At 36.6% G+C, this 27,737-nt stretch overlaps 2 protein-coding genes and 1 long non-coding RNA gene across 3 annotated transcripts; all 3 read right to left on the reverse strand.

Moving 5' to 3' along the window:
• Positions 1-11,465: 11,465 nt before the first annotated feature.
• Positions 11,466-13,010, reverse strand: LOC122146142 (glutamine amidotransferase-like class 1 domain-containing protein 3A, mitochondrial). The gene is made up of 5 exons (XM_042763913.1): positions 12,830-13,010; positions 12,536-12,654; positions 12,294-12,387; positions 12,008-12,164; positions 11,466-11,594 (listed from the first exon to the last, which is right to left on the reverse strand). The coding sequence occupies exons 1-5, from the start codon at positions 12,901-12,903 to the stop codon at positions 11,466-11,468; spliced, it is 573 nt and encodes a 190-aa protein (XP_042619847.1). The 5' UTR covers positions 12,904-13,010.
• Positions 13,011-16,729: 3,719 nt separating this feature from the next.
• Positions 16,730-23,670, reverse strand: LOC109075013 (interferon-induced GTP-binding protein Mx-like). The gene is made up of 12 exons (XM_042763912.1): positions 23,331-23,670; positions 20,840-21,069; positions 20,567-20,716; positions 20,286-20,440; positions 19,693-19,831; positions 19,389-19,587; positions 19,179-19,257; positions 18,888-19,010; positions 18,349-18,490; positions 17,893-18,051; positions 17,517-17,812; positions 16,730-17,344 (listed from the first exon to the last, which is right to left on the reverse strand). The coding sequence occupies exons 2-12, from the start codon at positions 21,054-21,056 to the stop codon at positions 17,111-17,113; spliced, it is 1,893 nt and encodes a 630-aa protein (XP_042619846.1). The 5' UTR covers positions 21,057-21,069; positions 23,331-23,670; the 3' UTR covers positions 16,730-17,110.
• Positions 23,671-25,957: 2,287 nt separating this feature from the next.
• LOC122146244 lies at positions 25,958-27,319 on the reverse strand. Its single transcript, XR_006160904.1, has 2 exons — positions 26,698-27,319; positions 25,958-26,017 (listed from the first exon to the last, which is right to left on the reverse strand). It is a non-coding gene; the product is annotated as an uncharacterized LOC122146244 (long non-coding RNA).
• Positions 27,320-27,737: the final 418 nt, after the last annotated feature.

Raw genomic sequence — 27,737 nt, forward strand, 5'->3', positions numbered from 1 at the left:
ATATTAGCCATTTATTAGCAATAATTAAGCACGTATTAATGACTTATTCTACATGACCTTATTCTACATCCCTAATCCTACCCAATACCTAAACTTAACAACTACCTTACTAACTATTAATAAGCAGCAAATAAGGAATTTATTGAGGGAAAAGTCATAGTTAATAGTGAATAAGTGTTCCCTAAAGTGTTACCGGAAAATCTTATTTAAGACAAAATGTACAGAAGATATTTAGTCAATATTCAATGGATTTTGAACAAAATGTAGCAGCAACCACATAAATATTACCCACAATATTACATAAATTCACTGTGCTAGACAGTCAACTTGGTCAAATATTTATGTCAAATAAATGCTGTGTACAATACATACAATGTGCATGAAATGGTAATTTATATGCATGACTATAATGGCACTATAGATTTCATGGGGAAAATTAATAAAACTTAGTTTGTTTCTTCATCTGAAAAGATTTGTTCAAGTTCACTAATAGATGCTCTGCAGTGTATGGGTGCTGCCACTATAAGAGTTTAAACATCTGATGAAGACTTGCTTTTTTGGAACACAAATGTGATATTTTCAAAAATATCTAAATGTTTTTTCTTCAAACAGTTGAAGTCAATCTTATTTGGACCCCACTGTTCTTCAAAATATATTCTTATACAAAATCCTATTATAACTGTATGTAAACGTACTGACCTTGGCCTTGTGGTGCTATCAAAACATTGTTCTGCATCCTGATGAGCCAAATACAGCAACAAGGGGTCAGGGCTATATGTTTTCCAAACAATGGCAGACAGGAAATTTTGGTAACATTTTAGAATAGGGAACACTTTGGTAACACTTTAGAATAGGGAACACTTATTCACTATTAACTATTCCCTCAATAAATTCCTTATTTGCTGCTTATTAATAGTTAGTAAGGTAGTTGTTAAGTTTAGGTATTGGGTAGGATTAGGGATGTAGAATAAGGTATTAATATGTGCTTAATTAATACTGATAAATGGCTAATATTCCAGTAATACACATGCTAAAAAAGCAACTAGTTAAGAGACCCTAAAATAAAGTTACCATAATTTTAACATTTCTGTTTGCTGCTATTGGAGGCAGATACATTACACACAGTGACAGAAAATAATGACATGCAAAGTCTCTGACTACTTCATTCTTTTTTATTATTATATCCTTGAAGTGCCCTCTTTTCTCTTTCCAAATCAGTGTCTATATAAGGTTCACTTTCCTGACCTCTGCGCTGTCTACTTGTCTAACTGGCTTGTTTGTCTCTCTCTCATGGCTTAGTTCTGTCTTCATTATACTCGGCATGTCCATCCTTGATCACCTTTTCTGCCCTCCTAGGACAGAAAACCTCTACTTCTGACAGTAACGCCCATCACTGTGTCACTTCCTCTCATTCTGATGACCTCTCGTTCTCAGGCCCCAATCACTTGTTCGCCAACAGTGTCAACACTGTCATTAAAGGCACATTGTCCTTATTAATTAATGAGTGCTGTTGTTTTTTCCTTCTCTCCCTCTACACATACTTACTCGGGCAAATGCGGATTAACATATTCATGAGTCGGCCAGCTTTGCAGCGGCTTGCTCACGAATGGGGCGGCTCTGTTTAGCCCCTGTGTTTTTGTCCTCCTCCATACCTAACCTCGTTTGCTGGGCAGATCCCTGAACCATTAGAGCTCATGATCCCTTTATGCCAGCGAGACTCAGACAGGAGGGTCAGGTTGTGAACCCAAACGCTGCTGTTTTACGCACCAGTGAACACACCCCGGATAATAAGGCTCAAATGCTAAGTGTTACAAACTGATTAAAATGTCTGTGTTACAACTCTATCTAGTGACAATAAACAATTCTCCTTCACCAGTAACTATGGCAGCTTCTGATATTGTCTCAGAGCTGCTCAAATGTTCCCAGTCCTGGTTATTTTGCTGGGTGATCATACAAAGAGATGTTTATTTGTTCACATCATATATTCAACATAATCATTAAGAAGTATTCAATCCCAGACATCATTCATGTGTGAAATGATTTTTACAAACATGACAATTTTTCACTGCAAACATAACCTAAACATAACATTTTATTCATAGTGTATAAAGTGACTATATGAGTACATTTGATTTATGGATGTACAATACCTCAATACCACATCAGTTTTAGGTTATTATTTTTATTATTATTATTATTATTGATTTATCAGTATTTGTTTATATTGGATATTTAATTTTACATGCTTGTTTCCTTAATTTTTAAATGTATATTGCATTTGCTGTCATCTAAGTCATACTTAATAACACTGCTAAATGTAATCTTTAACAAATCTTAAAATGAATATCCATTTTTCATATTGTACATTGTAATGACGTATTGCCTAAATTCATATATTTAGCATTTAAATTTAGTTTTTTTTGTATGTTTATTTTGAATGTACAGTACTAAGACAAAATAGTATAACATTTTATTACTGTACATTCATCAGTTATCAGCGATAACATGAAAATAATCAAAGGCTTTTCAGTCAGTCAGAATTTAAAATCAGTGAATCCCTCATTTGATTTATATTTGACACATCAATAATCTCAATCAAATGTATACACATTTCTGTAACTTGATAAGAAAAGTATTAGCAATTAATAGGTATATAAATATTAAGGATACACAAAATATTGGTGACCATATCTTTATCACCCAATAAAAATGTTTTCTTTCAGTTTAAAGTTAGGATGATTTTAGTAGATGGCAAGGTCAGGGCTTATTTATTTATTTTCTTCTAAATAAAACATTCTTCTGTTAAAGGTTTTCTTCAGTAAAGACCCAACAGTTTTTCTAATATACATACCAAATCTCATTTGAATTGTAGATCAAAGCCTTCATTTTAAATGACTCAGTGTCAGAATGTAAAAATTACAATGTTTATCTGCAGAAAACGTATAATGAAATGCAAAAAAATATAATTGAGGGTATATTTACTGCAGAGTGTTTTGGAGGAAAATTATAAAAATTAGGAAGGTCTGTATTTAAGGGATTTTTTTCTTTTCAGTTTCCTGAGGAGCAAAAGCAACAACCCCTCTTATTAGCCATTACTAGTTGTGTCCTTCACAAAGCCTTGTTAACTGCTAAACATTTACCTTACACACACACACACACACACACACAGACAGACACATAAACTGAATCATTCTCTATGTCCAGTGTATTGGCCCTGCTTACACATTTGCTTACACACACACTGAAACAGTCTCCAACTCTACAACTCTCTGTCTCTCGCCCGTGCACACACACACAGAACTAGCACTCACCAATTTGTAGCCTGCACAGTCACACTGTTTGTTGAGGCTTGCAGTGGAGGCCGCTTCGTTAGCTTGGCCTTTAATGAGCTGCTTAATTGAGCTGTCTAGCGGGCCACCTGTCGCCCTGCACCTCATTAGCATACTAATGCTCCTACATTGTGCTGCAGTGACAGCCAGAGAGAGAGAGAGAGAGAGAGAGGGTGAGTGAGTGAGAGAATTGAGGGATAAAGTGGGTGGAAAGAAACAGAGATGTTGTGATAAACCATTTTTTTTCACAATTACTACAACAACAAAAAAAGAAGAAAAATATATTCATGTGCATAAATTTGACAAAATTATGCATATTAATCTAAAACTAAAACCATAATGGCATTCCCACATAAGGTTGTATTATATTTACCTGTTCAAGTTATTGCTAAATATTAAAACTTACAGAATACAAATGGAATGACATGAAAAAAAAAAACATAAAAAAATAAAGCCTGAAGGTGTTATCAGAAAAATTTGATTTGTAAGTTAGAAGTACTGTTAACACTGAGCAACCAAATGCGCTATGTGTCAAGCAAATGATACAGCTTTTAACAGCCAAAATTGATCTTATCAGTGATTCATCTTATCACTTAGCTGGATGTAATTGGGCAATACTAGTGCAATAATCGTGGAAAGGATTAATAGGCTTTTTCACCTTTTTACTGGGTGCACACATAGTCGCTTAAGTGCCTGCTTTCATTGAATTCATGTCATGCAGCTGCACACCAAATATCTACCTGCCAGGGAGAGAGAGAGAAGTGCAGTGTTTTTGTGAATGGTCAAATGGCTTGACAGGTATTGTTGTGTCTGATTTGAGCATTCAATACAGCCTTGGGAATAATTTGCCCCTAAACACACTGTAAACTGAAGAGGCCTTTTGATCGGCACAGGACACACACGAACATGTGATTTACATACTTGTTCTGTCACACACAAAATAGACTTTTGAAGACAAGCTCTACACTTACAGACATTTTTCAGCCCCGACCCTCAGAGGCCAAGTCCCCACCAGATGGAGAGCCGTCCATCTCAACCATTGATGACCACGAACTTTGACCTGTAACAGGCTGACCACTCACACTGATTGTCTGACAGATACCCACACAAACTACATAATCGCATGACTGTCATGATAGGCATACGAAATGCCATAATATCATATTACTCTTACTATTTCTGCAGTATCCAGTATGTATACTGTGCATAGTATGCAAACTTTCTCTATGCATGGAATACCCTGATGACCTTCTATAGATTGTTTCAAACATATTAAATAATAATAATAATATTGCAATAATATAACATATAAATAAAAGTAATATTTCAATTACTTAAACAGAATTCAATTCCACTGCAAAGCAGCTCAAAAAAGAAAGGGATCGAATTTCTGTTTAATACTCTAAGACCAAATAGCAAAAAATTGGCTATTTTACCCCACCCACCATTGCCTGGCAGCGGCAATCAGCACTGCAAAAAACGTGTTTATCAAAACTGCAAGTTGCGTAACAAATAAGATGTAAGTTCAAATCCGCCTTTTACCAAACTCATTCTTCTCCTTTTCCCCATAAGCCTACATATCAGATTGGAAAGGCATTTATTTTCAATAAAATAAAGGAAATATTTAAAAAGTGGAAATACATTGCCTCATTAATAATACAGATCTTATTAGGTATGGTTATAGCAGTAGGTGTAGGCTGTTATTGTCCCAATAGGGTGGCATCCATAGATTAGATTATTATTAAAATGCATTTAATAAACATAACAAATTTACACTCAATATGTTATTGCATACTGTTTTATAATGTACTGAAGTATAAATAACTGCCACCTAACTATTTACCCTATTACTAAAGAAAATACTGCTATTTCAGTGTAATTTATCATTATTTGCACTTAGGGTAACTAGAATATATTGTTTTTTCCACTAGTGTAACTGCCAAATATATCTATCTATCTATCTATCTATCTATCTATATATATATATATATATATATATATATATATATATAAATTGTTCAGTTAAAGACACCTCAGCGTTTATTGAGTTTTATTCAACATGTAAAGTTCATTAAAGGGTTAGTTCACCAAAAAATGAAAATTAGGCTGCTTTTTACTTACCCCCGAGGCATCCTAGGTGTATATGACTTTCTTCTTTCAGATGAATCCAGTCGGAGTTATATTATAAATTGTCTTTGATCTTTCAAGCTCTGTCATCGCAGTCAGCGAGTGTTGTATTGGTTCAGTACAAAAGAAGTGAAATAAAAAGCACCCTTCCTTTAAACATAATAATCACTTTAATCTAGCTTGAGCCAACAGTTGTACACAGATGCAGTTCCGGGAGCATGACATATGAGGTCAGTGATGCGCATGCGTTGGTGAATCTTGTGAAAACCAACGTTTGTTAACAGTATCAAAAGAAGCAAAGTTTCCTTACTTTAGCAAAGGAAAACCAGTCTTCTTTTGGCTTATATCGAAATCCTCCTTGATTTGTTTTGATCTTTCTGCTGCGTTTCAGCATGCGTCACTTCTGAGCGGCTCATGCACAAAGCTGACCTCATACGTAATTCCCCCAGAACTGCTTCCATTTACAACAGTGAGCACAAGCTAGATTCAAGTGATCATTACATTTTGAATATGGATATTTTTCTTACAAAAACTCAGGAGGCCTTTGCTCACCTGCTGGAGCCGTGTGAGACACTTTTTTTTTAGGGAAGGGCGCTTTTTATTTCACGTCTTTTGGACTGAAATAATCCAACACCTGCTGACTGCATTGATAGAGCTTGAAAGATCAAATACAATTTATATTATAATATAACTCCGACTTGGATTCGTCTAAAAGAAGAAAGTCATATACAATTAGGATGCCTCAGGGGTGAGTAAAATGCAGCCTAATTATAATTTTTGTTTGACCTAACTCTTTATGAAATGAGTTCAATCGGGTAATATAGCACTGTTTACTAGTATGAACCCTTTTTAACAAGCCTTTGTAAAAAGAATGGTTAGCACATTTATTTTTAAGGCAACAGCCTTGATAGCTGTGCTGAATTAATGTTCAGTGTTTGTCTTGTGCCAACACTGTAGCATACTACTCTGAAACATTATTTATTGTATACTGTTTCACACACTATTCTTAAATAAAAAAGTAGAAACTAAGCACTGTGTACTAAGCAGTAAGCTAGTGTGCCATTCCGGACACAGCTACTGTTGATATTACTGTATATCTGGCTTCCTATTCCTCTGGCAAGAGGGAAATGTTCAGTGATTAGTTTATTATATGATGAAGGATTCTTGCTCTCACTTACCCATTGCAGCAGGTGTGAATAATTGCTCCAAAACTCTCCTGAGAGACACTTAGAAAGGAAAGACAAACATGATGACACTAAGCAAATCAGTTTGAAAGACTTAAAAGTACTTCCTGTATGCAAAGGAAGCCTCTGAGCAAGCTAAAAAGCTAAAAGTCCAAGAGTACATTTTCATGTGAGCTCATTCATTTGACATGCACTAATGTGACAGCAGAAAGCTGGCACAGGGAAACCAGCACACAAAACATGAGAGGCACCACACTGGGCGACCTTCTCTGCTCTTTTTCAGTCCCAGAGAGAAGTGTGAAATACTTTACCTTACTGCATGTAAAATACAATTACAATAAGAATACAAATAATTGAAACATAAATAATTATGTCATACTTTTTAACTGCAACCAAAAGACATTACTGAATTTAATATTTGAATTAATTATAGAATGCACTTAATTTTTTTTAGCATGAAGTTTTCATATTTTTGGTGTTGTATTAATGGAGTTATTAAAACATTTAAAAAATTGCATTTTCAGTACCAGTACTTTTGTCAAGAATAAAAAATAAGTGTCAGTTTGTCCGTTGCTGGACAAGACTGGTCTTCAAAAAAAAAATAAAAAATCTGCCTGGCCATTGGTAACAACCTTTATATTCTACATTCCCACTATTGAGAAAGAGGGCAGAAAAAGGCAATGGCTATAGAAAAGAGGTAAGAAAAGAAATTGAAAGGTGAGGGGGTGTTTGGGAGTGGGGGGAGGTTGTATCTGAAAAGGTGCCTGTGGAAATTAAGGGGGGACAAAGTCACATCCATGCTGCACACACATTCAATTCTGCTGGTAAATACTGGGACTGGACAAACCACCATATGCTAATCAACACAGCATGTACACGTCAAAATCAGCATCTCTGCCCCTCTTGCTCCTGAATTCATTCTTCCTGCTCTTTCTTTCCTCTCTTTCTCATCACCCCTCATTAATTACCGTATGTCTTATGCTTTGATAGAGAGTTTCTTGCATGAATGAGTACAATATTGCTGCCCCCTTTAAAGCCCAAGCCCCCAGGGCCCCCTTCTTCATCCTATCTTGTTGGATTGGGCCACCTTGTACACGTATTGGTACCGTTTTTTCAGTATAACACTTGTCAGTGGCATGCATATGGAAATGTGAGTCTTCATTTTAGCTGTTAATTCTGCATCCCCTCTAAGGCCCCTTGCTGTGTGCCCCCACTATCACAACTAGGGAAGGCTGGTACCTCATGCTGGGGACAACAAGGCATTGCACTATTGAGGGATGGACAGGGGTCAGTGCAGGGGTACACTAACAGACAGGACACGCTTTTCTGGTCAAACACCAACACACCACTATATTTTGGAGCTAGAACAGAACTGTGGGTTGATAAAATAAGTGTACTATAACTTAAAACCAGGCAACATTTTTTCAGCCACCTGTTTTATGGATCAAACAAGATTGCTTCCAACAAATATGTGATCTTTTTTTAGCAAACAATAATAGCATAAAACTGAACAATGATCCTTCTTGTGTCTTAAATGAAAAAAAAAAAAAAATCTAATGGGGGAGGATGGGGGAATATGATGTCATGAGAAAAAAATCCCCTTTCATTGTATGGACTAGTACGACCTCACTGTAGAAAAAAAGACTCTCAAGAACATAAGCCAATCAGAATAAGAATAAAAGAGAACACAGAACCTAATCCGCAGCCTGCTATCAAACAGGCCTCTTCTGCACAAGTGTGAGAGGTTGAGAAATGCTCTCTCCAGGCGTACGTGTGTAAAAGCAAAGGTGTTTGTGAGAGAAAGTGAAATGACAAGTGTGGGTGTGTGTGTGTGTGTTAAAGAGTGTGTGTGTGACTGGGATGCTCTTGACCTGTGGCTGTATGCTGCTAATCCTCTGATCAGGATGCCAGGAGGAACACGGGGCCTCAGGCCGGCCCCTGATAGACTGCTCCACTCACAATAATACACAGAGATCTCAGACCATTTACATCCCACAGGCTGCCAGAACCACAAGTCTGTCTCACGCTTACACAGTCCACACATTTTATCTAAAGACAGGTGGAACCCAGACACCTACAGGAGGAGAGTGAGTTATTTGTTTCTGCACTACTCTATCAAAGTTTGTAGTTTAAGTATATGAGTTTGAACTCAACAATGCAACTAGGTGTACCATATTACAAGTACCCAGGTGAGGTCCAACCGAAATGTCACCAAAAAAAGATGCAGACTACCCAAACCTACATCTCTTTAGACATTACAAGTGCTTTACGTTGAATGCTTTAAGTCACACCATGTGTGATACATGCTTAAGTATTCTATCTTATGTGAAACAGCAACAACAATATGAGCTGTTCTGTGTAGTAGTTCTGTGTAGTACAAAAAACATTATATGAGATGATTATTACCATACCACAGCTACAACAAAGAAATGACAAAGTAATACAAAAAGGCAAATATTTAAAATGCCATTGATTGGGGAAAAAAGAAGAAGAAAAAAAGTCCAGTTTAAACCAGCTTAAATTCCAAGATGATTAGATTTTAGGTGGCCAGTGTAGGTATGTTGCTGGCACAAATTAGTAAAACTGGTTACCATTACTAAACCAGCTTGAACAGCATAGCCATGATGCATAATCAGTTAAAACCAACATAAATGTGCAAAAATACACAAATACTGGTCAATGAAACCACCTTAGCAAGTCTAGGTAATTTTTTGTTAGGAGGGCTGGTTAAAGAAAGTCAGCGTAAAGAAACCAGTCGCCTGAAAGTGTAGCGAAAGCACCAAGTGAGTGTGTGTTTATGCGTAGATGGGGTGGGGGTGAGGAATCTCAGACTGCCAGGCAAATACTTACCATTTGTCTGTGTAAGAGTGTCTGTAGGTCCCCAAATCCCTGTGTTTTGTACGGACAAATTGGCAGAACACAGGGTCTTGTTTACCCAGCCTCTCTGGACGGCTGTGGAAAGTGGGTAGGCTGATGAGAGGTCGTTGGGAGAAATCCTAATCAAAGAGTGCCGTGCTTGGGCACAGAACAACTAGATGCCCTGGTCTGAGAACCAGCCTCTGTCAGAAGGAACAAGGTCTAAAGTAACCAGCAGGTAAACACATCTGCCTGGCCCGGCCTCACCCAAATGAAAGTGAAAAGAGGAAAATGAGTGTATTCACAAAACAGCAGAGGGGGCAAGATAGAAATGGAAAATGATCAAGAAAAACAACATGATAGAATGTTTTCTGAAGGATCCTGTGATATTGAAGACTGGTGTAATGGCTGCTGAAAATTATGTGTTGCCATCACAAGATTAAATTACTTTTTAAAATACATTAAATAGAAAACTTTTATTCAAAACTGTAAGAATATTTTCACAATATTAGTGTTTTACAGTACTTTTTAATTTAAATAAATGCAGGCTTGGCGAGCATAAGAGACTTCTCTCAGAAATATTTAGAAATCTTTTATAAAAGTAGTGTGAGTACAAATATATATATAATATATATAAGTATATATAAGTATATAAGTAAATATAAGTAGTTACAACAAGAGTGTGTGTTAGTGTGCACTGCCAGTAAAATCATACCTCAATAAGATGTGGGTGGGTGCTCAGGAAATAAGTCTGTGTACTGCAGGTCTCTTTGAGATGCGTGTAACCTTGCATGATGCCATATGATGATCGGTGCCTGAAGCTAATCATGTGACTAATCATGTTAGTCTGAACACACACCGTTTCTTTTTTCTCACTGTCTTTCTGTCTCTCATCAGTTTCCAGGTCATACTTCTCCTTCCTCCACCACCTGATTTACTAACTATAGACAATCACTTTAGAAATTAACTATGATCATTTGGACATTTTATGTATGCCAGATGTATTATATGTTATTATAGCATTTGTTTTTGTTTTTTACTCTTTAGGGTAGGGGAGAGTGGGTAAAGCTATGACCGGTTTTACCTACATCATTCTTTATGCAAGGAGAAATAATATAATTACAGGCTGTCTGTTACTGAAAATAGACTAAAGTGCCAGTAACTAGAAACAGAAATATAGAAAATATATAGAAATATAATGACTACGATTTGACTTATGAAATATAATGTTTTAATAAATATGACTTCTCAAAAAGAAAGTGGTCTAGTGACAACTTGCCTTACATTAAGAGAAAACTTTACCAAGTGAGGTGTATATAACTTTGATTTTCAATTAATTCAAGTGGCATCTAAAAAGCATCCGCAATTCAATTCTGAACACACAGCCCTGTATTACAGTTAGGGGGTATTTTTGGCAACTATGAGCTAACTAAAAACTTTTGAAGTAACTAGATTTTCAGTCAATACTACATTACATGATATATTACTGATTTAAAATGGAGACTGATAAATGACTACCCACTAACATTTTATAATTTTTCGAAAAAATTATACACTTTATTCATAATTTCAAACTTCATATTTCAAGTTTTAAATGGTCCAATGTAGCTGGTACTCTGAAATCTCTCTCTCTCTCTCTCTCTTTTTTATAAACAACTGATGAGTTCATCAGTCAAGTTCTATTTTAAAAATAGAGAAAACCTTGGTGCAACATATAATTCACATTATGTTTTTTAAATACAGAGCATGCCCTCTGCTGGATATTCACCAAAATATCATTTAACACTGTCAGGCAGATACATGTTTGATTAGTCATGTCTGTCAAGTCTTTCACAGTCTTGTTTTGTAAATCACTACAAGTCACAGCAAAAATAGCCTACCTTTTCATTTCAGCAGTCTGATGGAGATCCTATACGACTGATAAGCTCTATGTAGTGAACATTAAAATACTGATATATTGTTTAAATTTTCACTTCCCACTGAGCTTTAGGACGTCTCTCACCATAGCACCAATCCCATCAAAAATCAAATGCAACTTCGTTTCACACATGAATGCAGCTGTGGTCACCACCTTATTCTTCTGGTCCACATGGGCTTCGTGATGGTCAAAGGTTAAGTGTAATTCAGACAAACATAAACATTGATAATATCATTTAAAGAGAATTAAACGACAAGGAAAGTCTAACGTATGGCATAAAAATTCAACCTTTCATATTGTGAATTATTGTCTCATAAATAACTTTTTTTATTTTAACTGTTTGACTTTTTATCTGATCTCTGATTTACCAAAGCATGATTTTTTTTTTCTTGTGTTAGAAATGGGCTTCTGATCCGAGGACAGGACAGGACAGGACAGGACAGGACAGGACAGGACAGGACAGGACAGGAGAGGAGAGGAGAGGAGAGGAGAGAGGAGAGGGGAGGAGAGGAGAGGAGAGGAGAGGAGAGGAGAGAGGTGGAGATGAGAGGAGAGGAGAGGAGAGGAGAGGAGACTCTGTACAAGTAGGATATGCTGACTTCTTTGACAGTATGTTTGGCTCCCAGGGCAGTGACGGCTTGTGTAGTACCAGCATATGGCCACTTCCCACCTTCCTCCTCCTCATGACCCACCGTAACATCCACACCAGGAAGAACTTTCGCCGCCAACACCAGAAATATACAGCACAACCTGGTAACCAGAGGACGACTGGTCAGTGCTCTATATCAAAACATGTCCATAAAGTCTGATTTGATTAATACATAAATTAAAAGACCCAAAATCATGGGATCATATAGATAGTAATATATAATAACAAACCCAGTTGGCTTTCTCGCTTTATGGAAGCCCTTTAAAACTCGCTCCACTTCCTTATTCACCTTACAGTCCTTCCCATCAATGGGAAATGTTGACATGATGATGGTAAAGATGCAGAAGATAAAATACAGATAATAGATTTAAGGATTACAACAGAAATGTGAGTGACATATTAAACTATCTAAACTAAATTGAAATGCAAAAGACACAAGCCTAGTTTAACACAATAAATCACAGCACTCACAGGTTTTTAGCTGCACCAAAACGACCAGGAAAGATAACCGCATCATGATTACTGACATTCGGTTTTGCCAGGTCAATGATGTTGCCCCTAGCGATACGTGCTGATTCTGATAAGACATCCCTATATATAAAGAAAAGTTGTGCAAGAAGTATTATTAATATGTTCATCAATTTTCATAACACCTAAACTTATCACGTAACAATACATAAAAGTGTACAGCTTTGCTGATGTATATAATGGACTGTTTTGACACTGAAATATTTCTGCAATCAAAATTCCTTAGAGAACACTTCACCTTGACTCTTTCTCCAAGGGCTGACTTTTGCCATGGTCGATCACATGCATCTGAGACACATCTGGAGCAAACATCTGAACCTCTGCACCTCCCCGACTCAGATGCACAAGGATTCTACATATACAAACATACAGAAAAGCAACGTATTCACAAAAGAAAAAAGGTTTAAGCAATAGCACAAATATGTTTCTCCGAGAAGAAAATTCTGAAATATGACGTTAATTGTTAACAAAGGGACATTTAATGCAGCTGGTGCCCTGTTGGTTGTCTGTCCCTCATCAAGCTACAGGGTGCTGTGAACCACATCCTAACAACACCTAATAAAAGTAGAGTGAAAGTTAGAACCTTGTTGTCGGCATGTGTTTTGGAGAGCAGGAAAAAAAGCTAATATCAGTTACATTGTCGTATTAAAAATATTAATTACACAGGTCTCTGGGCAGGGGCGGACTGGCCATCGGGAGCACCGGGACATTTCCCGGTGGCCTGATGGTCATTCTGGCCTGCCGGCTGCCGCTGTGCAGTCGATCAGGCTGACGTGCAATAGGCTGGGATGCAACTGCGAATTAATTGACGGATTTATGAATCTACGAATCAGGCGATCGCGGAGTGAAAATGACACCACCACATGACCCAACATCAGCGAAGCACTGCATAATTAGCTATATCCAGAGGCAGGCTTCATCTTAGAAAACCGTGCAAAAAACGGAGCGTAAAAGCAAAGGAGGAGCATAGCGGGAACGTATAAAAAAGAGAAAAGCCCTGGCCACAGACGCATTAAGTTGATGCAAAATCCCAGCCATGTTCACGAGTAAGGGAGCAGGTCGGTCAGTATTACATTTACATTATATTTACTAGGGGTGGGACGGTTCACTGAAAAAATCGAACTGTTCGGTTCTCCACACACGGTTCGGCACGCGCTGGAAACGCTGTTCAACTTAAATCTGACAAAGCATCTGTAATATGGTTTACTATAAATTACACTTAAAACAAACAGGGTTCAGTTAATATATGTTTCTGTTGATGGGTGAACATTCTGGGTTCCCAGACATTACAACAACAGCGATGAAAAAAAAAAAAACCCCGTGGCCAAACCATTCACACTTGTTCAATACGCATACAAACACTGGATCAGTGCATTCTTTTAAAGTGACAGTCTTTATATTAATCGAACAGCAACAACAAAGAAATCACTCACTGCTCTTGATTGAAAAGCTTTTGTAACTTTAATAAAGATTTATCTTTAATTTGTAGTCCAAAATGCAACGCTGTTTTACATTTGATTACTTTATTCAATTTCTGTACCTAAAAACTATGCTATACCTACCTAAAAAAACCCTGAAAGTCAGTTTATTTTATTTGTAGCTTTACTCTATTGTATTTATTTGTGCTGTTGCTTGTAGTTAGAATAATTTTAATAATATGATAAAATATATATTTTTTGAAAGTATAGTTTTTCCATAAACATAGCACATACAACGGTAGCGAAACAGTGACTCTAAAAGTGTGAAACAAACCTAACCGTGAAAAGAACTGTTCCACCCCTTATATTTACGTAATCATTTGGCAGACGGACGCTTTCATCCAAAGTGACTTACAATAGATACAAACTATTCTAAAAAAAAAAATTACAAATATATATAATGATAGAAGTTTTAAAAGAGCATCTTTATGACAAACTAGCACGCTGTTTTACATATGGGGACACAGTATTTTTTTAGTGCCAAATTTGACCAGAAATTTTGATTTTCCATTTCTAGCCTACAATATGTAGTCTAGTCTACAATGTTTATTTATTTATTTTGAAGGTGACGAAGGAAGCTACAGTAGCACTAGTGCTCCAAGTGCTCCTGCTGTTAAACAAAAGGGGGTGGACAGTTCAGTTTTTGAGTCAGAGCAGGAACCTTCCGGTAAAGTTTAAGCTATAAGCAAAACTAAACATGCTGGGCTATACTCTTAGAACAATATGTGCTTTTATGATTTATAAGATCATCAGTAGTAGGACTGTGATCATGGGGGACATACAACTGATGGCTGCACAATTAATATAGATTATTCAAAGTGCCTTATTTCATATAGCAGAGAAACTAGATGTGCAGAGTGAGAGAGAGAGAGGGATTCAGGGAAAGATGATATAGATGGTGGATTCCTAGTGAGTTTTTTAAGGGTTTATTTATTTATCCATTAATATTATGTATGGTAGTCTACCTGTTACATCAACTCACAGGGTTAGCCTACAAGTTTAGCAGTCTGGTGGACACATGAATTGGGTGGTGGCGACTGCACCAACAGAGGTGGCCTGGGGTGGAGTCAAATTCCCGGCCTGATTTACTGTCCCAGTCCGCCACTGTCTCTGGGACACTTAAAACTGATTTCCTGATCACCATGTCGAGGTTTTTTTTCAGCTAATGACAGACAGAATGTGGTGAACGGTACCAGACACTATGAATAATAACAACTCGATAATATATTTATTTAAATAATAATGTAATATTTCTAATTTAATAATTACTTTTTAATATATGCACACACACATACATGTATAGTTTGATTGAGTTACCTTTAATTCCTTTTATTTAATGACTACCATAACAACCTTTCACAATTAAACATTTTTATTTGAAAGAAAAACTATAGACAGAGAACAAAGCATTAACTCCAAACTTCCCTGAATCAGTGCATTATTTTACACAAATGTCTCACATGAAAAATTGTGATGTCTATGATATATGTCTATGTTCAAACAAATGTGACTTTTTGTCTGTTAGACCAGCATAGATTTAGGTGTGACTATTTATATTAAATCAGGGATCACTAAATGAACAATCAGAAATTATATTTCGTATATATTTCTTATGAGTGTAAAACAAATTGTTGGGACAGTTTTAATAAGACATATTAATTGAGAATTTGCACCTACACCGTCTTAACATGTGTGGTAAACTGTCCAAACGTGAAAAATAAACTCCCCATTGCAATTTTGAGCTAAACTGCTGGGATTAGTATAGTAATAATGCACTAGTCAACATCAGAAACTTAACAATTATGCAGAATGCACAAATTTGGACAGGACTTTTCCTTTTACGTGCAACAGCGCTATCTTCTTTGGGCAGGATGGGTTTTTGTTCTGTGCGCGCGCTCGCTGACTCAATCTGCACTCTCGTATTCGCAAATTCTCTCGTAAAGTGCATAAGTAAGAGAATGATTTCACACTGTAGACAGTGGTTTGTTTTTTGAGGGCTTAAACTCGCGCTAGACTAGTGATAATGTTCTTTGCTAGCTTTCTGTATAATTTATTGGCTGAATAAAAAGGCAAGACAATCATGTAGCTATATTAATAAGATAATTGTAGGACGTACGGTGGTGAAAAGTGAAAGATGAAATTAATTTGTTCTTCTTTGCTCGTTGTTTCTAATGCAGAGATTTTTTTCTGCTCTGCATTACAGTATTTACTGCTTGTGTAGTTAATAAATATTTAAACAGACATTCATTCTTGAATTCTTTTTGGCGTTTTTATATTTTCTATGCAATAAGAAGCTACTCGATTTATATCTTAATGGGCTCCATGTTTTTATGCTTTATACACATCTTACCAGAGCTAAATATCTGATAATGACCTATAGTGTTATTTCATGTAGTCTGGGTGTGTACGGTGGTCATTTACATAAAATGGGTTGTAAATCTAGCTTAAGTACATATTAGAACATATCACAGTCAACTTTAATTATCTAAAACCTAGGTCCTAGCTTGTGCAGGTAGTGTAGCTATGTTAAGATGCAGAGAGATTTCCACAGTCTGTACACTAGGCCATTGGCGCAGCACACCCTCTAGTGGTCACAGCTAACAGCTCCTCAGACTCCTTTTGCTTTTCAGAAAGAGCTTTGAAAAAAAAAAAATCCAACATTCTTAATTTTTTTTTTATTTTAATGGAATGGTTTAAGACAGAAAAGAAAACATCCATCCATTCTCCCAATGCTTGTAACAGGAAAAGAAAACAAAAAAGCAGTTTGTTCAAGGACCATAACACAAGGTCATAATGTACAAGTACTGGTAATAATAAAACCAATAACATGCAATAAGAAAACTAATAGAGGCAATTTTGATTTAATGTCTACTTTAAACTAAAGTAACAGTTATGGCTTTGACCTCTGGTGGAAACTAGGGCACCTGGAGGAAACCCACCAGCAACATGAGGAGAACATGCCCCACAGAGAAAGCCTCCTAGCTCAGCTGTGACTCAAGCCAAGAGATTTTCTTGCTGTGAGGTGACAGTGCTACACACAATTATGCGGAATGCACAAACTTGGACAGGATTTTGCCAGCACTCTTCAGGCGATCCAGCCTATCTTTCAGTTCTTTCCTTTTACGTGCAACAACAGAATCTTCTCGGAGCAGCATTCCTGGATTGTTCCCTCCAATCAAGGCAAGCATTGCATTCTGAAGCTGAGAGATGTATTGGTCCAGCATGTGGTACTGGACTATCAGTGGAATTTGATTAGCCAGACGGTCACAGGTAATCTACAAGTACATACAAACTACATTCAAATTCATATATTCAATCAGTCAATATTTCTTCAATATCTTTTTTCTAATTATTATTTTTCCAGTTCTGTTAGGTGCCACTAGTGGTACACAGACTACACACTTCACCTTTAAAGAACACAGATTACTTACTTTTAGATATACAAACCTTTAAATAGGAAGTGAGATGGTATGACATCTCACGTACATCTGCACTGACAAATGATGCCTTTAGCCCAAAACCTGTTGAGGATTTCTGTTTTACAGTGTCTAGCTGGCTACTGTAAAGTTCGTCTTGGGAGTAGACCATTTTCTCCATCTTAAACTGAGAATGTATTTTCTCCTCAGCTATCTGAAACTGCTCTTCGAGAAAATCTTCAATTGGATCTTTAGCAGCCCTCAGCAGGTGAGAGAAGGCACTAAAATGAGAGTTAACTATATGGTCCACACAGGTGTGAACGAGTTCTGTAAATAAAACAGAGTCAATCAGAGGAGGTAAAACACATCATCGTGTATGCATAACTGCTACAGATTTATGCATGTACCTTTAACGTCTTTGAGCAGCTTTAAAGCAGGCTCCTCTAGCTCCTCAGTGTGTTTCTTGACAATGGTCTCAAAGGTTCTATAGCTCACAAATCCGGGAAGCTCCTTTCCTCTACGAGTCCTAACATACTCCTGTACCTCATCTCTGAGGATTTCCTCCGCTGAGAGAAAAGAAAGACAAAATCAGGAAGAATACAACCACAAGTTTACTGGACTGCCCTGCAACAAGTGCGTTGAATCCAGACAGCATATATACCAGAGAGAGAAAGGGCTAAATTCAGAGAAAATAATTAAAGAAAAGGCTGATTTTCACAAAACAACCATCAGAAATACAATTTTATCCAGACACGAACGCTTGTGTAAGATAGATGTCATTACTTGTGCAGCCCCCAAGATTGCCAGTACATCACAGTACAGGATCATTTTAAATTAGAACTATAATGCTATTATGAACTCACTCTTAATTGCTTTGGAATCCAGGGCGAGTTTCCATCTTCCAAATTCCCATCTGATTTTGGAAAAGACCCTTGTGTCTGAGTTTCTCAGATCTTCTTCTGCCCTCTTTACTCCTTCAAGGGCATCATTGAACTGGCGAATTTTTTTCAGTGCAGAGAAAAAAAAGAGGGGTGGTAAATTTTTTGTTATTAATAATGGGGGGTGATTATTATGATTGTTTTTTATTTTTTTTTTGTTTTTTTTGTATAGTATTTTTTATTCAAGTGAAAACTACAAAAAGATAAATTTGTTACTAAAAAATGTCAATACACAGCATATCTTCCAGCCAGGATGAAGTCAGTACATTCATTATATCACAATTAGTAATTTCCCAGTAACAAAAAGTAATTTCAAATGTCCAGCTGGGTGGCACCAGTGAATGTACATTCATGGGAAATAATGTTTTAGAAGTTTTGGAACTGTGTGAGGCATCCACCTATGTGTTCAACATGCGACCCCAATTATTATTTATTTATTATTATTATCATTATTATTATTTTACCATAATCAGAAAATTGGTCTTCTCATTTTCATCAAGAGGAACTCCATCTCCGAGCATTTTAAGATCCTTAGACGTCTTCTCTAATTTCATCTCAAGTTGTTTCTGCACCTGTGGCAGTGTTTTCTAAAGGTAAAGAAATGATATAGAAATTGAGACATTAGAATGCATAAGACAATCTAGATCTTATGTCCTATTCTGAATTTAGTTTGTTCTAGTCTTTTGTTTTTTAAGTCATATACTATGTACTGTGTCAATGTTTCTGCTGTATGTCATGTTACTTCACATACGCACAGCAATGTGTTCAACCAACTCTTTTGTGAGTCTTTCTGCAAGAAGGGGTATCGTAGCTTTTCCATCTTCAAGAAGAGCCCTGAAGGGAAAAAAATGAATTTGAACAGAAAAAAGGAAGTTAAAGACAACTGGAGTGTTTTCCACACTTTTTATTAATAAATATTACCATTTTTAATATTAAAATTAATTAGAACTAAATCCATTTCTTACCTGAAATGAGAATTTCCTTTAAAAAACTCTTTTTCTTTTTCCAGGGCTTGGACCAGATTAAGTTTGTCATTGATGTCTTGCTGACCTCTGCACTTAACGATCATGTATCCCTTCTTCAGTTGTATTACTTGATTATTGACTGTTCTGACCACCATCTCCTCCATGCCTTTGTCCACTAAGTCTGGCTTAGTCAGAATACCTGCAGATACAAATATTATCTTCGCTTTGATCAGTGTTTTTTTTTTTTATTTCACCATTCAAAAAAACAGGAACAATACTTAACATTCACTGAAATGATACGTACCCAGAGTTCTTTGTCCGGTTGGATCGACTTTCGATGCCATCCGCAGTGCCTCAGTGGTGGCAATGTCAATGTTTGCAGGGACCACAACCAAACTGATGGTCTCCTGTCTTTTAATGAACTTTTCAATTAGATCTTTTATCTGATACAGAAAAACAAAATTAGTGAACAAATAACTGCAATGACCAATGGGGTTAGAATACATACTGTTATCTATTAAAATGATGTAGCCTGAGCTTTGAAAGAAATATTTTAAGATGAAGATTTGTTAATTTATGGAATAATTTGCCTGTTGAAATTTATGGAATGGTTTGTCTGTTTGTTCCTTTTATTGTTTCCTGTAGTATTATTTTATCTCTTTATATTTATGTATGTGTATGTATTTATATGTTTATATATAATTTGTGTTGTTTCTTTGACGTTACTCTTGCTCTGTAATTCATCATAATTATCTCAAATAAGAGCTATAATTTTTCTTAGGAACTCTATTTATAGTATTTATATTTATCTGAGGAACTGTCTAAAGGAGCTGATTTCCAAATTGTTTGAGTGCTCTAAGCATTTCTATACATTTCCATATGCAAATTGTGTCTTACTTGTTCCTCAATGTCTAATGGCTGGTTTCCAGTGGCAACTCTAGCAATGCCTGGCAGGTCGATGAGAGTGAGGTCAGGAACATCACTGGACTGGATCTCCAGAGTGATCATATCATGACTGATCCCTTCACCCTTTCCAGCCAGTACTGTCTGAGCTACAAAACAATGTCACAATCATCCCATCAATGACAAAACAGTTAATTCAACCATTCTAGACATATAAAAAGCATTACATTTCTTAATAATCTGTTTAATAAAACACATCAATGTGGATTACAGACCATGTAAGACAGCATTTTCTATTTCCGCTGGGTCTTTTAGAATCTTTTCCTTTTCTTCTTTTAGTTTCTTATATGACAACACTCCACGCCAGTTATTGTCCTTTGTAATTTTCTTCAGTTTCAATTCCAGAGGACATCGTGTCACAATACCTGTGTTGAATACAGTAGCTGGTCAGCCTAACAATACATTATATATTTTGACTGGCACACAAGGAAAGGAAAAAACGTGTATTTCCAGTCTGCAGATGAATGTATTTATTGTGCTTGTATGACCTGTTCCTCTAGGCAGGGCCACTCCAGACAGGGCTTCCAACACAGAACTCTTTCCCGAGCTCTGGTCACCTATGACAGCAATAGCTGGCAGGTTCAGGTCCTTTTCAACACCCAATGACCTGAGAGAGTCCACTAGGTCAATGCATGGACGCACCTTCTCTTCATAGTGCTGGTTCAGACCACTACTCTTTCCCTTTGAAGAACCGCACTGAGACATGTCTGTACTATATCTGCAAAATATGACCAAGAGCCAGTCTTAAAGGGATACTCCACCCCAAAATGAATATTTTGTCATTAATCACTTACCAGGAACATCTTTTGTAAGAAAATAACGACTTTATTCAACAATTCCTTTGTCAACAGTCTCCTCTGTGTCTCAGCGCATCCTTGCGCATCCTTGTGGCGTGGATGATACAGAAGAGCATACGCAGCATACGGTGATATGGAGAGACACAGAGGAGACTGTTGACAAAGGAATTGTTTAATAAATTAGTTATTTTTGTTTTCTTTGCTTACAAAAGGTGTTCCTGTCTCTTCATATAACCCAGATTGCACGTCTGACGGCAGATGGAGTATTCTGATGACAACTTTCATACCTTTTATGGACCTTGACATTTACTTACTTAGCTTTGTTATTTACTTGCCAGTCTATGGGACAGTCACAGGCCTCCCGGTTTTCATCCAAAATATCTTAAATTGTGTTCCGAAGACGAAAGGAGGTTTTACGGATTTGGAACGACACGGGGGTAAGTGATTAATGACAACATTTTCATTTTGGGGTGGAATATCCCTTTAAAATGTATTTAAGCAATAAAGTAGACTACTATAAGTCGTGCTACACCTTATATCCATCTTATTTTGCAAAGTGGAAAAATGTTCTTTTAAATTTGAGAGATGTCGACAGTATTAGGATTTAGTTTGATAAACTAGCAATTAGCCAAAGGGTCATCTTTCTTTTCAGATGCAAATTAGACCAGCTACTTTTTTAATATCTCATTTAAAGTTATGACAGTCTTGAAGAAAAAATATGGATGGCCAACTTGTAAGACGAGTCTAAGCAGTTTAAATGAGCGGAATGAGGAAATAGTATTAGCCTATCTGTCGCGTTCATACAGTCTATGGTCGCGTTCAGTATTTTGCTTGGTAACCCAAAAAGCCTGATGAAACGGAAATTACTTTATTTTACTTTGACGTTTATTAAACGGTTTTATAAAAGCAGTTTCACACCTGTAATCTTCCTGGTGAATCATATATCAACATGTGCCAACCATACATTTAAATCAGTTATGATGTTGCAGAGGTAGCCTGCAGTCGGTCCTGCTCATGAGATATTGCTTTATAATGCATTATGTCGACGGAGCGTCGGAGCCACAAATACATTAATTTTGAAATTGTTAAATGAGTCAATTATTTGTCCAGTCACCAGATGTAGATGTACACAACAGAAAAAGGATTTTTTTTTTTTTTTTAGTTTTCCTATAAAATACTTGCAGAGAGAAAAAAAGAATACAGGGAGAAAGCTGAAGACAAAAGGAAGCAAGTGAACTGCGCTGATGCTGACCGTCTTATAAACCCTGCAGTTTCGTTTATTCTGAAACTGCTCAATGTAAACGAAAGTAGTGGTGCGCACACTAAAAACTCAATTAGTTAGTAAAATATTGGTTTCATTTTCTGGTTTTGAGGGGCTGATTTTTAAGAATCAGTTTGTTTATATGACAATGTTGCTGATCCCTTGTCATTTTTACTTAAGGCTACTTGTCATTTTTACTTAAGTTATTTCACAGTAAATTCAGTTTCAATTTACTCCATCCATCCGCTCATCAGGGCTGCGGTCAACCCCGACAAAAACGGTGCGAAACGTTTTTTAAACGGAAACGGTGGTGCGTTGGACATCCTGTTCTGATGACGCAAGAGTTGCAACTATGCCAGCTGAGAAGGAAATTCTTTGTGTTCTTTTTGAAGAATTGTCGGAGCCTGATGAAATCGGTATAAATGTGTGTTTAAATCTGCAAAATACGCTCGATGTTACAGTCATTGCCCTTGCCCTCCAGAATAGAAGAGAACATCCCAATCGAGTGAAGGGATTTGTGGAAACTGTGGTTCCTAATTATTGTGATCCAACATTTGCCTCGTATTTCAGGATGAAAAGACAAACATTTCAGGTGAAGGATAATCCACTTCTTACCTCCGAGACTGTGTTATGATCTATATGACCATATTATTTTTATTGTGAGTATTAGGCTTATCATTATTGCTGATCACTGTTGTTCTGCTATGATACTACCTAGCCTGATTAAAACGCCTATAACAATCACCAAAACGCGATAATGATTCTGCATCCTTTAGTCTCTGTGGCGACCGAAAGTACATAATGTAATTACGCTAACAAGGCTGCGCTGCCTCTCGAGGAGAAATCGAAACAAATGAGCGCAGCAAACACAGAGTGAGTTAACAGTGTCTTAACAAAGTGAGTTAAACTCAGTTAACATACTGCGGTAAAATGTGGAGTTTTTAATAACAATGTCAAGGATACTTCCTTGGCAGGACTGGTCCTTCCAAGTCACTTCCTTCAGAGGCTAGGCGAGGCTCCTCTTTAGCACTCGGAGAACACGTAAATGGAACAGTAGGGCTGGGAGTCGATTCCAAAAAGAATCGATTCCTCGATTCCGGGGCGTTGGGAATCGAGAGTCGATTCCAAAGGTTGGAATCGATTCCATCAAGGGGAGTCGACTCCTCATTCAGAGTCTTTTTCAGTTCAACAAAGCTTATCAATGGGAGTCTCTCAAACGGAAGGCTACATCCGACAAAAGCTGCACACATTTAAATTCACGAAAAAAAAAAAAAAAAAAAAAAAAAAAAAAACAGAAAGAAAACGAGTCGGTACTGATCAATTGAATTTTAGGATGTAGGCTAGCCTTCCGTTTCAGAAGCACAATTCACCAAAGCCATAATTACAACAGTTGTGAGATAAAAGATTATTATATATATAAAATGATTCAGAGGTTATTTTTACGGTAGAACTGACTTGTCCACAATTTTGAGCGGTTCATGACAGAATAGATCATGACGTCAATGAGGGTCTTGATCTTATTCCCATCTAAAATACTATTTTTTAAAACATTTCTATCAGCCAATGATAATTATAAAAGAACACGTCACGAGCATAGATCAGTGGCCGAGAGCGCATCTGATTGACAGATAAACCATGAGCTCTATCAGTTATTAATGTTCTGGTTATTTAGTTTAAGTGTACAGTTTGTTAACATTGTGCAAAGTATACAAAGTAAACTTCATCATTCAGCTCAACTGTGCACATTTCTTTTAGACACTTTATGTCTTGTTTAATATATGCGATAAACGCATGTCCCTGCTGAGCTGGGCTATGACTAATTTCACGAGCAAAGTTGAAAAAACAAAACTTTTCATATCATCATTTTTTTTTTTTTTAAATTTCAGCTTCATATTATATGAAGGATACATTATACGACCTATCCTGCTGTCATCATGATGAGATTAGGTTCCTTTAATCTAAAAAAAGAAGAAAAAAAAACATGAATTGAAAAAGAATCGAAAACAACAGAGAGGAATCGAAAACAACTTACCATCCCACGTCTTTGACGGCAGAGGTGGCGACAAATTATAAAACAACAGAGAGGAATCGATTCCTATCGATTCCAGGACCAGGAATTGGAATTGGAATCGATTCCAAATATTGTGGAATCGAACAGCCCTATGGAACAGGCTAGCAAGTGCACGTCATAGAGTGCCGAAGTTATGACGTCACTTTGTAGGACAACCCGGAAGTTAGCGGCGCATGGGTTCCCTCGTCGAAAAGCCTATGCATTTTCCCCATAGACTTTTGGAAAATCGCAAAAAATAAGATCTGTGTTCAACAAAGAGTTATGACACTTACACGTTTTGTCTATCAAAATAATCTTTACAAGTTAATCCAAAATGTATACATTTTGAAGCCTAAATAAAGCCGTCAGATATAAAATGCTAACGGTAGGCTATAAACGGACTACAGCACAACATGGTCGCGGATCAACGTCATCATCAAACTTTATTTAAAAAACACGCTCGCTCATTATGATCTGCGCTGTGTATGAACACTTATCCACTTTTTCATGAGAAATATTGCCCATTCGTTTTTTCCAAAAATGTTAGAAACTAATTTTGTTTATGCGTGCCTCTCTGATATTTTTGATCTTGTGTTAATGTTTTATTAATTCGTTTATTTTGTTAGTTTATATAAACCTTAATATTATTTTCTTTGTGATAAAGATCATTATGCCTGATCATTGTGCCCCAAATAAACTTTAAAGATTATCTTTCACTGTATTATGTTTGATTGTATGTTTGCATACCATTTGCTAATTCGCCAGAAAAAAAACGCGCTAGTGTTCTATGTATTTAAGATAACTATACAAACAATCTCTGAACAAGCATAACACAGTTAAATTCTAAACACTTAATATAATAGTTGTATATAATTATATATGTTGAATTTAAAGAGAATTGTCCAATAGCATCAACAAATGCTTTAATATATTATAATTAAACCATACTCATTTTGTTCACATTTTCTGTATATTTTTACCTGGTAATCCACAAGCCCCAATGTGAGAGCCAGTGTAGTAAATTTTATCTCACATTCACATTACTGTGAGCTGACTGGAGTGTAGTTAGAATAGTTTAACACAGTGGTTCCCAAACCTGTCCTGGAGGACTGCCTGCTCTGCACATTTTGTATGTCTCCCTAATCAGACACGCCCAATTTGGTCTGATGAGTGGAATCAGGTGTGTTAGATAAGGAAGACATACAAAAGGTGCAGGGCAGGGGGTCCTCCAGGACAGGTTTGGGAAGCACTGGTTTAACATTTAATTTTTGGTATTTGTCAGACAGGCGACTTACAGTGTATTCAGGCTATACATATCAGCGTGTTCTCTGGGAATTGAACTTGCAACGTTTTGCACAGTTAACAAAATGCTCTAATCATTGAGCCACAGAAACCTTACAGCAAGAGTTGTAGTAAACATCTTTATTTTCATAAAATAAGTAAACTGAAAACAACTTCTGTTTGGTAACTAAAAACAAAACAGGGGCATTTTTTTTCCCCTGCAGGAAAATGACAGCTGCAGATGCGAGAATGGACACTGGGCTTCCGGTCAGCTCGTCTAAGGATAAATTCAAAATAAGCAATGGTAGTTTTATGGAAGTAACACCTTTACAGATTAAAATTACAAGGGAGGGGGATCACACAATAAAATATTTGTATTAAATTAGAATGGAGTTTTTCAGCATTTACATTAATCTTCTTCATTGATCTGTCCACGTTTATATAGCACATTAAATATAGTTTAACATTTACAACTAAAATAACAAAGATTAATATCATTGTTACCTAATGCCTTAACTAATGCTGTTTACAAATACAATCATATTATTATAAGTGGGTAAAAGCCAAGTTCACAAATATCAGGGTGTAGGACCCACCCTTTCTATAATTATATCCAAACAAGTTACAATAAAAGTCAATAAACCAGGTATTATTTTGAATATTTTAATTAAACACATTTCTCGATGTAACGTTAGCCTTTAAAAAAACTGCAGCGGATCTAATCTATTAAACAGTGGCAAAGTAAACAAGCTTTTGATATTTTAAGAGAAAGACAAAGGTATTTTATCTGTTGATTTGGTTATGAAAAACGTTTATTCTTGCTAGCCTTTTTAACTCCATCTGACCGTCAAAGTAACATTAGCGTTTTAAGAAACATGCACAATTAAAGTTTCGTCGTGGCCACATTAAGGCAGTAAATACGGTGTTCACATGGAAATCAACGTTGTGTGAGCTTACCTTACGGCACGAACCCAGAGTCTCCGCTGGGTAACATCGGACGGAAAACGGTAAAACGAGCATCTTTCATTCGACGACTTGTGGTTGCATCTCGGGACAAAACAAAACACCATTATCGACCTACAGTCTCTCCACAGAAATAAAGAACTGGAAACGGTTACCTTAATATCACAGAATTCTGTGTACAACAATATTTGGAAAGACGACAATTAGACTAAATATATAATATATAATTTATTTAATAATAATAATAATAATATATAACGTTATGTATATTAACTGAAAGGTAGACTTCTAAGAACGTGAGGCTGAAACGCAGGATAGTGAGAGATTTCATGTTTGTCATGATGACGTCTAAAGTCCCCGCCAAAGGATGTAGTCCCTTTTAGCAACTTGTTAGCAACCACCGTTTTTAAGACACAATAAAGTTTTTAAAAAATCACAAACAGGTTATAACTGGTTTATGTCATAGATCAAAACGTGAAAATATTTAGAGGCTTTGTTAACCACAGACCTTATTTCAGGCGATTTAGCAAAAACCCATTCAAAAAACCCATAGACTTTAGGGCGAGGGAACTGGAGGTGCTAAAATGCTAACTCACTTCCGCGTTTTGGCCTACAAAGTGACGTCATAACTTCGGCACTCTATTGCGTCATTACGTCAGTGAAAAGGTGCGCTTTCGGCGCTAAAAAATGGAAGTGCAAACTTTGCTGATTTGGTTGCTGTACAGCATTTTTGCTGATATGGAGATGGAGATGGTGAGGCAGCATCGGCGCCAGGCTCGCAGGAGGAGAATTTTATAATTTGTCGCCACCTCTGCCGTCAAAGACGTGGGATGGTAAGTAACCTTAACGCTCTTATCATTCATTTAAAAATAATTACATCCATTATGTTATGGGTCAGATTGACCCGCACTGTTTAAACACACTTGAATCAATATGATTAAAAAGGAGTTTATTGATTTAAAAACGATTATATTGCCTGAGTGAACAGAACTGCGTCCATAGCAACGCTCTGTTTTTCATGGCAACGGTGTGTT

Source organism: Cyprinus carpio, chromosome A9 (assembly GCF_018340385.1).
Source record: "Cyprinus carpio isolate SPL01 chromosome A9, ASM1834038v1, whole genome shotgun sequence".
NCBI lineage: Eukaryota > Metazoa > Chordata > Actinopteri > Cypriniformes > Cyprinidae > Cyprinus > Cyprinus carpio.